The 14,748-nt window shown below is 40.7% G+C and overlaps 1 protein-coding gene across 2 annotated transcripts in view; it reads right to left on the bottom strand.

Annotated features, from left to right (window-relative positions):
• vps35 (VPS35 retromer complex component) overlaps positions 1-14,606 on the bottom strand; it is a 44,451-nt gene extending 29,845 nt beyond the window's left edge. The window contains exons 1-4 of one of the 2 annotated variants that reach the window (XM_067997941.1): positions 14,526-14,606; positions 7,827-7,925; positions 2,697-2,793; positions 421-544 (exon numbers count right to left, since the gene is read on the bottom strand). In XM_067997941.1, the coding sequence (XP_067854042.1) occupies positions 421-544; positions 2,697-2,793; positions 7,827-7,841 (236 nt within the window). In that variant the 5' untranslated portion in view covers positions 7,842-7,925; positions 14,526-14,606. Of the gene's footprint in view, positions 1-420; positions 545-2,696; positions 2,794-7,826; positions 7,926-14,473 lie in introns of both variants that reach the window. The other variant, XM_067997939.1, reaches the window with a different exon arrangement.
• Between the last annotated feature and the right edge of the window lie 142 nt (positions 14,607-14,748).

Here is a 14,748-nt window from a genome sequence, read left to right as displayed (position 1 = left end):
GCTGAAGAATTAAAATGCAGTACAACTAGTAAAAGCAGAGACTATTTAAGGTAATTTAGCCCATCAGACCCACTTGCTCATGTAAAGAAAATGATTTTCCCTTGAAAGTCAAATATTAAAAGTAAAACATTACTTATAACACTAAATCCCAAAAGTCAATCTTGCAGAAGCTTCCCTTCAATCTTGATTGATAGTCCTACCACCAAACTAGGACCAATTAATAAGTTTGGCATATATAATGGGAACTTTAACTAAATACAGAATTTAATATAATGTACAAGCCAGTCACATAATACACCGTGGTCTTGGGTTAAAACCAGCTCCCAACACACAAAGCAATTTTAAGATTGTAGACAGAAACTACTGTGTATGAAGTATACAATCCACTTGCCAACTATCTGCAGATTGAGGGATACTTACAGCCTTGGAATAATATTGCCAGCATACTGAACAAGTTCATACAGGTCAGCAACCTTTCTCCCTTTGGCAAACTCATCAGTCAGATAAACTTCCAAATAATGCAGTTCATCTGAAATGGCCATGTCTATCCTTGAGTTAAGGGTCACTGTACACCCAAAACAGTTTTATGCATAAAGTACATGGAAAAATTGAATGCCTTACTTTCTACTCTTAAAACATCAATGAATCTATTGATCACATTTTTAAAAAGAGTACTGATAAAAGCAATGCAATTCTTAAAACATAAAAATATAGATTTTACCATCTTTCACTTAGAAAAATCTGGTCTTTTGGGGGGTGGTGAAGAGACTAGTCTGGACTCAGTCTTCAAGTTGAGCAATTTCCATAGGTGATCAGTTACATCTGAATTAAATTTACATCAGAGAGATAGTGTACAACAGCATTTTTGGGTATTTAACCAAATGAACTGAAATACAGTCGTCAGTCAGTCAGTCATACTCTGCCAGATACAATTGTCATGCCACCTCACTCTTCTTGATGGGCAAGGCTCCCACTTTTTGCGCCATTTCCTTTCCTTTGCTGGTCTACCACTTAATTTCCGAGCGAAAGGAATATCTGCTCCCCCGCGGTGTTCTAAATCAGTGTCTGAAAAATGAATCAGTGACCTTGGAGTGATGCTTCAAATTTTCCCATTTTCTCAGAAGAGCACAGAGGCAGAGATCAGTAACTCTGTATTTGGGGAACATCACAGGTATGAAACTAAATTCCATCGCACCGTGTTACAGCACAAAGTGTGCCAACCCTAAACCCCTCACTTAGTTTCCAACTTTTGTAACATTCACATCAATGAGAGAAGGCAGCAAGCAATACATTCAATCCCTTACTGCAATAAAACAAACAAAAATACTGCAAACTAATGTTGGTTGACTTATTCTCTCCATCACTCTTCAAACACCAGTCACATCTATCTTGCTCAGCCATCATTGCTCTAAATGTATGTCACGGAAAAGGAGATGCGCTATTGAGTATCAAATATGAACCCTCTAATTGCTGTTATTGTGATTGTAGAAAGCAATACTGTAGAAATCACATCAACTGTTAAGGTCGAAGTGTTGTGTGTCAGGGATGAAGTCACAAAGGTTATCTGTATTGCTCAAGACCTCAAATAGCATTTTAACTGCAACACTTTCTACTAAAACCCAACAGTACAAATCACTCCTTGCACGAAATTTATAAAACCAATGAATCCTCCCTCCATCTACACCACGAGTTACTTTTGGCCACACAATTTTGAGTGTTCGTTCAAAATTAATATATTTGCAGCCCTTATTCTATTCTTAAAAAAAAACATCTATCCATTTGAGGTTACAGAAGTAAAATTTAGATTCAGGGAAGTTAAAGATATATAACTATATACCCCACAGGTGGTGTTGACCTTTCTCAGTCACATTATTGGTAAAAGAGTAATGCTGAAGGAATGCTCTTCCCCCTGCGAAAAACAAAATGAGTGTTCTGGGCGAAAGTGAGCAAGAGCATGTGAGAAATAGTAAGAGCCAGCTGAGAGCGCAAGAGCATGAGCGAACGAGAGAGAACGAGCGAGAACTGACAGACAGCGAACGACAGACAGCGAACACACAAATGAGCGTGCAAGAGGCAAATGGCAAGGGGGAAGAGAGAAAGAGAAAGGAAGGGAAGGAGAGGAAGAGCATGAGAGGGTCTCCCACAACTCCACACTACTGCTATTCCTACATCTTACTCTGCACTCTGGGCTTTTAACAAAAAAAAGGTAAAATTAACTACAGTTAAACAAACAAAATCAAGAGCTCTGATTTAGTTTCCATGCAAATATACACATCATCAGACGAATCAAGCCCAAAACTAACACTCCTATATCACTTCAATAGAAATGTAATTTGACTTATTTGTTCACCATATAATCAGTAACCTTATTAAACATAGCATTAACATATCTTCCAACTTAGCATGACCAACATCACAGAAAATCCACTAATATGTTTCAAGTTTCCAGGTACACTTAATGAAAGGATCCAATTTACAATAGTACTTTTATGTGCACTTAATTTGCAACAGTAATTATATGATTCACCTAGATACAGAACAAAAAGGTTTCTCTCCCCCACCCATCTCTTCAGTTATACTCTATCTTTTGGAATTGTTGCCAAGTTCCTCAATTATACATATTAATATTGAAACAAGTTTATTCAACAAAATATTGCTGAACATTCCAAAAATTCTATACAGTGCTAAAAGGATACAGAGTTCATAGTAACTCTTCGGTGACAGCATGGAAGTCCGTAGCTCACCAAGCATATTCGAAGCATGTTTTAATGCATCCATCAACTTATTCTTGTCCTGAATCACAAAACATGAGGTGATTAGTAATCAGAAATTTTGAGCAAGTAATAAATCATGGGTTTTTAACTATAATTTAAAAACCAGCTCACAATGGCTGGGCTTTGCTATAGCCATTGCTTGTATCTTAGAGAGTGAATAGAATCTCCATATTATAAAAAGGATATAGTGCACTGGAGAAGGTGCAAAAAAAAGAGGGGTGACCCGATGGAGGTCTTTAAGATTATGAGATGGTTTGATAGGGTAGATATGGAGAAGATGTTTCCACTTGTGTGGGAGACCAGAACTAGGGGCCATAAATATAAGATAGTCACTAATAATTCAGGAGAAACTTCTTTACCCAGAGAGTGGTTAGAATGTGGGAACTCACTATCACAAGGAGTAGTTGAGGCAACTAGCATAATGTAATTAAGGGGAAGCTAGATAGTCACATGAGGGAGAAAGGTATAGAAGGATATGCTGATAGGGTTAGATGAAGTAGGGAGGAAGGAGGCTTGTATGGAGAATAAACACAGCATGGACCTGTTGGGCCAAATGGCCTGTTTCTGTGCTGTACGTTCCATGTAGGGATCAACAAAAAAATCTACAACTTCTGTATAATTTTGAAAACTTATAAAAGTTACTTACATACAGCTTGTAATCCGAGTCATACCTACAATTACTTGGCATCCAGAGAAAAAAATCATTTTTGGAGTCCCCATTACTCAGTCAAGTTTTTAATCTATACTTATAGAATACACCATAGGTGTGTCCTAACAGGCCTTAGGTTGAACTTTCCCCATATTGCCAGTCATATTCGTTCACTCAGAACTTTCTATGCTTTAACTGCAATACAAGGTTTTAAGCAAAGTAGTTTATCTCCCAATTGAGAATTTTCCACTGTGATTATAATTTCAGCTGGGTGTTTTTGGTACATGCCTAAAAGATGAAAGACGAGACGTTGCTCATCTGGTGCATTTGTTTTTGCTCAATGTTAGACTTACTGTTTAAAAATTCCTTTGATGGCTCAATAGGTTATTGGTCTCCTGCTGTAGTACTTAACTTTATATTTTGGAAGAACCTGGTTCTGAACCCTTGTATGCATTATAGATGGCATAAAGTGTGCCAAGCTAAGGTGGGAAATCATTCCCTAATTGCTAACTAGCAAACCCTGTTGAAATGAATGATGGGATCAGGCTTGGCTATGATGCCCCAGTGGACAGCCTACCAATACCATCTAAGCTTGGATATTAAGGTTAGACACTTGAGATGACCAGAGGACTGTTGGTGCTCACCGAACTATACTTTGGTACATGTTAGTGATTTGATTAGGGGAAAGGGAGGGGGAAAAAAAGTATTTTATAAGCAAGATTAAGAATGTGGCATCTGTAAAGATTATATTACAAATGTTGGAAGTCATGACACAAAGCATATTTTACTTCAATTCAGCATTATTTTAGAAGTGAAGAAAATTAGGACGTCACCCAATTTTGAAAACATGCTGCAAAGACTGGAAGCCTGACTCTCAAGGACTTAAGCAAGGATAAGAAGAAATGAATTAGTCTGAGAATCAGAACTAAAGTAGCCTGATGACCAGTGAATATTCAGACACTTTCATACTGGGGAATTGATCTAAAGAAACATGAAGTGAAACAAGAAAAAGTGAATAGAAATTAAAAATAGGAACATCTGGAAAAAATTTAAAGCAATCCAGGTTATTAAAAAAATCTTGTAATTACACTATCTGTGCCAGGTACCTTGTAGAGAGCTGCTGGTCCTTCACTGGTGATCTAGAAATATGAATCTTGGCCAGAATATAGAATCAAATAAAATGGTGAAGAGCCCTTAATGTAACATTTGTATTTTCACACAATGAGATTGGGTCATACAGTTCTTTGATCCAGCAGCGTGGGGGAGCACTAAAAAGCACCAAAGAGATATTAAGAAAAGTGCAAAAAGGGAATATGAAAAAAAATTGCATGGGATATCAAAGCTAACTGCAAGAGTTTCTATAAATGTATTAAGACTATAATGGACAATAAAGAAATGGTAGACTTGTTAAATGAATACTTTGTATCAGTTTTCACAGCGAAGGTAGGGGAGAAATTACCGGTAGTATAAGGGAACCTAAAAATAAGACAAGAAGAGAAAGTTAGTAGTTTAATAGAAGTAAACAAAAATGGTAATGGAGAAAATAATGGGACTTAAGAGAGACAAATCTCCAGGACCTGATGGATTCCATCCCAGGGTATTAAAAGAAAAAGGAAATTGCAGATGCATTAGTTATAATTTTCCAAAGTTCTCTAGATTCAGAGATTGTATCTTTGGATTGGAAAATTGCAAATGTCACTCCATTATTTAAGAAGGGAGGGAGTGAGTGAGAAACCAGGTAACTACAGACCTGTCAGTTTAACATCATTTGTGGGGAAGTTACTGGAATCTATCATGAGAGACGGTGACTTGAGCACTTGGCCAAGTGTGAGCTGATCACAGAGAATCAGCATGGGTTTGTGAAAGGCAAGTCATATCTGACTAATCTAGCTGAATTTTTTTTTGAGGTCAATAACATGGTAGAAAGGCGAAGTGTGTACGGATGTTGTCTACATGGACATGATAAGGTTCTGCACAAGAGATTAACAGCAAAAATAAGAGCGCAAGGAATTGGAGGTAACCTTGTGACATGGGTCAGTAACTGGTTAGGGAGACAGATAGGGTGGTAGAAGTTTGGAACTCTCTTCTGCAAACGGCAAATTTTTTTTTTTATTATTATTCGTTCACGGGATGTGGGCGTCGCTGGCAAGGCCGGCATTTATTGCCCATCCCTAATTGCCCTTGAGAAGGTGGTGGTGAGCCGCCTTCTTGAACCGCTGCAGTCCATGTGGTGAAGGTTCTCCCACAGTGCTGTTAGGAAGGGAGTTCCAGGATTTTGACCCAGCGACAATGAAGGAACGGCGATATATTTCCAAGTCGGGATGGTGTGTGACTTGGAGGGGAACGTGCAGGTGGTGTTGTTCCCATACGCCTGCTGCCCTTGTCCTTCTAGGTAGTAGAGGTCGCGGGTTTGGGAGGTGCTGTCGAAGAAGCCTTGGCGAGTTGCTGCAGTGCATCCTGTGGATGGTGCACACTGCAGCCACAGTGCGCCGGTGGTGAAGGGAGTGAATGTTTAGGGTGGTGGATGGGGTGCCAATCAAGCGGGCTGCTTTATCTTGGATGGTGTCGAGCTTCTTGAGTGTTGTTGGAGCTGCACTCATCCAGGCAAGTGGAGAGTATTCCATCACACTCCTGACTTGTGCCTTGTAGATGGTGGAAAGGCTTTGGGGAGTCAGGAGGTGAGTCACTCGCCGCAGAATACCCAGCCTCTGACCTGCTCTCGTAGCCACAGTATTTATATGGCTGGTCCAGTTAAGTTTCTGGTCAATGGTGACCCCCAGGATGTTGATGGTGGGGGATTCGGCGATGGTAATGCCGTTGAATGTCAAGGGGAGGTGGTTAGACTCTCTTGTTGGAGATGGTCATTGCCTGGCACTTATCTGGCGCGAATGTTACTTGCCACTTATCAGCCCAAGCCTGGATGTTGTCCAGGTCTTGCTGCATGCGGGCTCGGACTGCTTCATTATCTGAGGGGTTGCGAATGGAACTGAACACTGTGCAGTCATCAGCGAACATCCCCATTTCTGACCTTATGATGGAGGGAAGGTCATTGATGAAGCAGCTGAAGATGGTTGGGCCTAGGACACTGCCTTGAGGAACTCCTGCAGCAATGCCCTGGGGCTGAGATGATTGGCCTCCAACAACCACTACCATGATACTAGCTCAATTGCTAAATTTAAATGTGAGATAGATAGCTTTTTGGCAACCAAAGGTATTAAGGGATATGGGCCAAAGGCAGGTATATGGAGTTAGATCACAGATCAGCCATGATCTTATCAAATGGCGGAGCAGACACGAGGGGCTGAATGGCCTACTCCTGTTCCTATGTTCCTATAGTAAGGATAAAAGGTTCATTCTCTGACTGGTGCGATTTGACAAGTGGTGTTACTCAGGGATCTGTATTGGGGCTTCAGCTTTACACCACATATTGACGACTTGGATGAAGGCATAGCGATATGTATATCCAAGTTTGCAGAGGACACCAAGTTAGGAGGCACAGTAAATTGTTTGGATGGGAGCAGGAAATTACATGGAGACAGACAGGCTAAGTGGGCAAAACTACAGAAGATAGAGTTCAATGTGGGGAAGTGTGAGGTCAACCACTTCAGATCTAAGAAACAAATCAGAATATTTTCTTCATGAAGAGAGACTAGGTAGAGAGGAAGAGCAAAGGGATTTAAATGTCCATCTACACAAATCTCAAAGCTAGTACAGTTACAAAAAGTAAAAAAAAAAGCTCTGGGATGTTGGTTTTGCTGTCACTGGTTTTGCTATTTAGATTAAAAAATGTACACAAATTTCTGAACACACCCCATCAGATTGACCTATAAAACTAAAAGGATTTTTTTTTAAATGTGCCCACGGGTCCTTAATGTAACAACTGTATTTTTAGATGAAAATGGAACTGAACAGTACGGTCGTTTCACATCTGAAAACAATTTTGAATACCAACTTTTCCATCAATTGTTGTCAGTACTGCCTTTTTATGCAGACTTGGCATTTTGAGAGCAGTGCAGAGAGATTTGGGAGCAATGAAGCCTGGGATTTTCACTGCTTTCAATGGGATTGAGTCCACAAGCACCAATAGAGCTCGATAAACTCATGTACAAGCCTCAGTGAGTTTTGGGAGACTATTTGATTGCATCACAGCTGAGCCTGTTCCTATCACTGGGTCACCAGATACAGGTCAAAGCTGGAACTATGGCCAATTTTTCCCTAGCTAACTCGAAGACATTAAACCCAATTATAACACCCTACTGCCACCTCAACTGAGATCAGCTAACTCAGTATGGCATACCTACTTGTTGGATAAACTTGCTGAGCCATTGGGCAAGCCCACGTAATTTTTTTTCAGTCCTGCAACAATTTTTATCATTGCACAAGTTACACAGCAGCTTTCTTACCAAGCATCGTTTCATCTGGAAAGACTGAACCTTCACAGTCTGAACAGCTTCATCAAGAAGCTTCTCCTGCTCATCCTGAGGTGACTGTTGAGTTGTAGGCTGGAAAAAAAAATCACAATTACTCAATTGTGGTTGCATGGAGGGTGAATACTGATTTGGACTGGTTGGGCTGAATGGTCTGTTTCCATGTTGTAATTTCTACATAAAAAATATCCTAATACTTCTCTACAAATAAAGTAGCAAATTCCTGTACAGATTGAAGTTATTCTAACCAAATATTTGTATACCAGAAAGTTGTTTTAAAAATCTACTCGAAATTCTGATATTTTATAACTAAAAAAAAACAATTTTGCATAAAATGTTTACAGCTGATACATTACCATTTCACATAGACTTTGTTCCCTAGATGACCAACATCTTACTTTTGAACATCATAGACTAATGGAGAGCACTTATATTGAAAAAGGAAGTACGGGAAGCAGTTCTGCATGCTGCCTACAGCTCCTGGTGCTCCAGAAGTCACCCAATTCATACTGACACTTTTATGCAAAAGGTGCTGTTGGGCCTCACTCTCCTCTGGTAAACATTGACCACTACTCTGGGATCATCTTGGGTAGCAAAGAACCCATGGCTTCTTTTTTCCCCAATTACCAACCATCTCCTCTTCCCAGCCTCTACCAGAAAGTTTGAGGAGCTCATAGGCACCTTTATCACTAAGACTGAGACTACCCGTTCAGCTGTCTCTGCTGTTTCTTCCCATTTTCGTTTGCCAAAGTCAAACCTCCCCCTGCCCTAGCCCTAAACCCGCAGCACTAGTTTCTCTCCCATCATGCTCATCTGAGCTCATCTCGTCCATGAGATTCATCTCCTACTCCCTTGACCCCCATTCCCACTAAACTGCTGATCACCCAACTGGCCTCCATGCTAGCTTATGTTGTAAATGGTTCTCTCTCTTCAGGTACTGTCCCCTTCCCTTTCAAAACCACCATCATCACTTCCTCTTCAAAAAACACACTCAACCCCTCTGTCCTTGCAAACAACCACCCCATCACCAACCTCCTTTTCCTCTCTCAAGTCCTTAAGTGTGCTATCACCTCCTAAATTTGTGCCCATCTTTCCTGCAAATCTCTCCAATCAGGATTCCACCCCTACCACAGCATTGAAATGACACCAAAGTCACAAATTACATCCTCTGTGACCATGATATATTAACCTTCCAAGTCCTCTCCACAGCCTTTGACACTGTCAACCACAACATCCTCCTCCAACGTCAATGTCCAGCCTAGTCAGATGGCCCACACTTAATTGTTTCTTACCTATCCAATCATAACCAGGCCATTTGGAGAAATGGCTTCGCTTCAAGGATCTATCCTTGGCTCCCTCCTCTTCCCCATCCATATGTTGCCCCAAGGTAGAATCTTCCACAGTCATGGGATCAACTTCTACAAGTTCAACACAAAACTAGGTGGGATCGTGAGTTGTGAGCAGGATGCAAAGAGGCTTCAAGGCGATTTAGACAAATTGAGTGAGTGGGCAAATACATGGCAGATGCAGTATAATGTGGATAAATGTGAAGTTATCCACTTCGGAAGGAGAAACAGAAAGGCAGAGTATTATTTAAATGGTGATAGATTGGGAAGTGATGTACAAAAGGACCTGGATGTCCTTGTACACCAGTCACTGAAAGCAAACAAGCAGGTGCAGCAAGCAGTTAGGAAGGAAAATGGTATGCTGGCCTTCATTGCAAGAGGATTTGAGTACAGGAGCAAGGATGTCTTACTGCAGTTATACAGGGCCTTGGTGAGACCACACCTGGAGTATTGTGTGCAGTTTTGGTCTCCTTACCCAAGAAAGGATATACTTGCCATAGAGGGAGTACAGCGAAGGTTCACCAGACTGATTCCTGGGATGGCAGGACTGTCGTATGACGAGGAGAGATTGGGTCGACTCGGCCTACTCGGCTTGTATTCACTCGAGTTTAGAAGAATGAGAGGGGATCTCACAAACATAAAATTCTGTTGGCTAGACAGACTGGATGCAGGGAGGATGTTTCCCCTGGCTGGGGGGGGGTCCAGAACAAGGGGTCACAGTCTCAAGATATGGGGTAGGACTGAGATGAGGAGAAATTTCTTCACTCAGAGGGTGGTGAACTTGTGGAATTCTCTATCACAGAAGGCTGTGGAGGCCAAGTCACTGAATATATTTAAGAAGGAGCTAGATAGATTTCTAGACACAAAAGGCAACAAGGGGTATGGGGAGAGAGCAGGAATATGGTATTGAGATAGAGGACCAGCCATAATCATATTGAATAGCTGAGCAGGCATGAAGGGCTGAATGGCCTACTCCTGCTCCTATTTTCTATGTTTATATGTATGTTGATGATACCCAGCTCTACCTCTCCACCATCTCTCGCGACCCTTCCACTGCCTCTGTGCTGTCAGACTGCTTGTCAAATATCCAGTTTTGGATGAGTTACAATTTCCTCCAGTTAAACAATGGAGACTGAAGTCATCATCTTAGGCCTCTACCACAACCTCACCGTCACCCATTCCATCCGCCTCCCCGGCCACTGACACAGCCTGAACTAGATAGTTTGCAACCTTAGTGTCCTATTCAACATCAAGCTCCTGATCCCTTATCCTTTTCATCACAGAGACCTACATCCACCTCCATAACATCATCCACCTCCGCCAATCTACTGCTGAAACCCTTATCTGTACATTTGTCACCTCAAGACTGCACTATTCCAATGTTGGACTGGACTATTCCATTGTTACCCTGGCCAATCTCCCATTCTCCCCCCTCTAGAAACTTTAGTTCATCCAAAGTTATGCCGCCCATATCCTATTCCACACCAAAACCCACACACCCATCCTTGTTGACCTACATTGACGACTGATGGCCTAACATTTCAAATTTAAAATACTCATCCTCATGTTTAAATCTATTCATGGCCTTTTCTCTTTCTCTCATTTACAAGCCCCCTGAACTCTTTCTGACTCTGACTTCTTGAGCATCCTCCCCTCCCCATTTACCTCACTATTGGTGGCTGTAACTTCAGCCACCTAGGCCCACCACTCTGGAATCACTGCCATAAACCCCTCCATATATCTCTCTCTCTCTCTCTCTCTCTCTCTCTCTCTCTCCCCCCTCGTTTAGGACCCTCCATAAAACCCACTTCTGACCAAGCTTTTGCTCACCCCTCCAATTATCTACTTCTTTGGCTCAGTGTCCATTTTTGTCTGATTACACTTCTGTGAAATGCCTTGGGACACTTTTTACATTAAAAGCCCTATATAAATGCAAGTTGCTGTTGTTCTTGGAAAAACTGTAAACTTCAAGTCAAAGAGTTGTAATAGCCACAAAATTAGTACACCAACTGAGAACAGGTATACAAAATTTAATGGGGTGAGGGGGCAAGAGAAGTGAATGGATTAAATATTGCTCATCGCTATCTTGCTCGTCCTTCATGACAACACAAGCTTAGTTACGTCACTAGTGGCTGGTTGAGTAATTCAATCATATCAGTTAAAGATTTATATGCATAAGAACTTATAAAGCACAGCTGACATCACCCATTCCCTACCCATCAAAGGAAATTCTCATTTCAAGAAATTAGTTTTGCACAAATAGTTGCATTTCTTTTGTCTCAAGTCTGTATACAAAAGGAGAACCTTTAAAATGTTAGAGAGTTTTTTTTTGAAGCAGGACCAATCTTTAGGTAATTGCTGCAATTTCTTGTAAATACATTTGTGGAGAAAATATCATTGAGTAACCATGTATATACACACCATCTAAAACATGACACATACAGCTCAGTTCACTTCAAAAGTGCCCCATAAGGGAGCGTGAACATAATTCCAATCAGGGCTTACCCATTCACTTGACATCTCAATAAATTTGTCAACAGCCTAGTAGTCACTATGGGAGTATGACTGGTTCAATATCCTACCTTGTTTAACCACCACTGCCAAAAGCATTGAGAGATTTAAAAAACGTATTTTTAACATTTCAAAAATCTATAACTTTCCACCAACAAACTATAGCAAACCCAAATATAAATGCATAGTACTGTGGTTACTAGTATTGGTATGTTTGAAAAGAAGCAAGTAGTTAAAATGACTAACGATGACCTCGTTCAATCTACACATACACGGCAATATAGATTTAACAATAAGAGTTCAGGGCACATGTTGGAGATATTTGAACAAAGTGAATGAACTCAACGGAGTCTGCTTGTTTGAGCAGATTACACACCAGTTTTGCTCATTGACAACTATAGTTCAATATGGTACAAGTATAAATGCATACTGCTATACTTCACATTTAAATTTCAAGCATGAGAGAGAAGAGAGTGCAACTGACTCACAGCGTTGCTGAAGTTAAGTCTGAAGATGCATGGTTTCATAAGGATAGGAACATGCCATGTAACACACAACATATTCTTTTGCTACAGTCTAATTATCTGTTCTTTTAAAGCTAAGTCTAAAATTGAATGAATTCTTACAGAGGACATCGAAGAGGCTGTAAACATTCTATCTCCAGAATGTTTTGTTCACAGGGAGTTTCTTTGTACTTTGAAGTGTGACAGCAATCTGAGTGTGGACAGTAAACATACACTAGACAGGCCGCACACACACTTATTTCCTGTGGCATTGCTCACAGTAAGTTGGATAATACATTGGACAGGAGTGTTATGCAATGCAATGCACAATATATTATTCTGCACTAAAGGTGCGGCTGTGCCTCTTTAAGGCCACAAATTCTAATCAAAGATTAATTGTTATTTAGTGAGGGAGAAGCGCAGATTGAAAAATACTTGGGCATTTCATGCCCCACGTCAGAAGCACTCAGCATTAAGTGATGGGTTCTAACTTTTTTTATATCAAAGTTTCACATCTGTAATGAGGTGCGACACAGACAAAATGTGTACTGGATGCTATATGCATATATTATCGGATCTTTTGTGGGGGTGCTCACAATGGCTACACTGTTGCAAAGGGATGCTGGGGAGTGCAAATGGGAAGGGTGAATATTTCCAAAAGGAAGAATTTAGAAAATTTCTAAAACTTCTGCTCAGACAGATGAAGTGTGTTGCAATTGGTTCCTGAAAAATAATTGTCTCCCTTATCCACTGCACACTTGCTTAAACAAACCTCTATGAAAATAATGATCATTTTTGAATTTTCAGTATAAACAAGATAAAGCAGTGTTCTGATTGCAACCTTGCTCTGTCACAATTTAAGAAAATGGAAACAATGGCTAGTTTTCCTTTAATACTTCATATCAAAAAACCTTCTAAAATTAATCTTCCAGCTCATCTCCAAATCATTGTTATAACCTGAGAACATATGCGTTGAGTTTTGCACTCAAAAGAAAATCTTGATGAAAACAATGATTGCTTTTAAATTCTCAGTACCAACAAATATAGATGGTGACACCTGAAGTGTGACAGATAAATTGCATGCTACATTTTATAGAAATAGAATGGGTGGGAATAAATTATAAAGCAGTAATCCACACAAGAGATATATGCAAGTCAAACTGCATAATATTCAGCTTTCATCTGTATGTTAAATCTGGTGAAATTTTCTATTACCTAGGTTTGTTTTTGAAGAATGGGTGATGAGAGTTCCATTGAATTATTTGAGACTGAGTCACAAAATAATCCACCATATAACATTAAGAGAGCCTAAACAGGCAATCTGATGTAAGCATGTACATTGTACACACAAATACAAATAAAAATGTAATATTGAGTATAAATGGGAGGGAATGAGGGTTACTAATAACCTCAATATAAAATTAAGAGCCAACTTGATGTGTAGTATCAGTCTGTAACTGGCTTGGATCACTTACTAGACATGGCAGAGATGAAGCTCCAACAAATAGCACTCATAACTGTGCTGCTATGTGAATTAACAACAGCACTCAAAACACCTCAGGGCTCATCATTTTACTTAGTTGTGCCAATGACTCACATCAATGGTCTGTATCAATTCAAATCAAAATACAAAATGAAATGATTGATCACTTTGGTTCCATTGCATTCTAGTATAAGGCTGCAACACCATCATATGATTGAGACACATTTGGGGGGGGGGGGAGGAGACATTTTGATGAGTGAAAAAGACGATTGCAGGTCACCCTCTCCACAGAACTCGCTTTAATTTAATGCCTAGCTTACTTGCTACTGAGACGAAAACAAAAAGGGGCCTAGCCATATAAGCGGTATCTCATTAAATTAAATCGCGAATTCCTTGTTAGGGCTTTGGGGAAGAAAGCGGTTTAAACTTAAAACAAAAAAAACACCCACAACCTCAAGGCCTCCCTCCCTTAACTCAGCAACTGGAGCTTCTAATCACCGGCCATTTCCATTCAAATCTCCCCTCTCGATAATAATCCATCGATGTAACGCTGCCCAGTCCCCTCCCACCTACCCCCAGCTTCTGTCAGGGATAACCAAGCTGTCTCTGAACCATAGCCAACAGCAGGCCAAGGCCAGGCCTAGCAACGCCCATTCACAACAGACTCTCTTGCAAGCCTGAAAGCCAAGAGTACAGTCGCCGGCGTTGCCCACAGCTGGGCGCGGTGTGTTTAAAGGCAGACTACACCGGACCCCAAAAACTTGATGCGCTAACACTCACCATGATTAATGGCTCAATCCAGCAAACACGGCCCCAATCACCTGACACTTACTTTAGCCCCTCCAGGAACAACCGGAATAATTAGCTGGCGCTGCAGCCAGAAGCTCCGTTACGTCAAATGATTGACATCTGGAACGGACCATACACAAACCGCGAATGCCCTTACGTCACCGGATTCACGCCAATCAACGACAGAGGTGGGATAATTATCCTCGTTTTGATTGGACAAGTTGAGCAAGTGATGATAACATCCGGTGGAATCAATTTAACCAATG

Source organism: Heptranchias perlo, chromosome 16, assembly GCF_035084215.1.
Source record: "Heptranchias perlo isolate sHepPer1 chromosome 16, sHepPer1.hap1, whole genome shotgun sequence".
In the NCBI taxonomy this organism is placed as follows: Eukaryota; Metazoa; Chordata; class Chondrichthyes; order Hexanchiformes; family Hexanchidae; genus Heptranchias; species Heptranchias perlo.
This window is presented reverse-complemented; position numbering and strand designations above follow the sequence as displayed.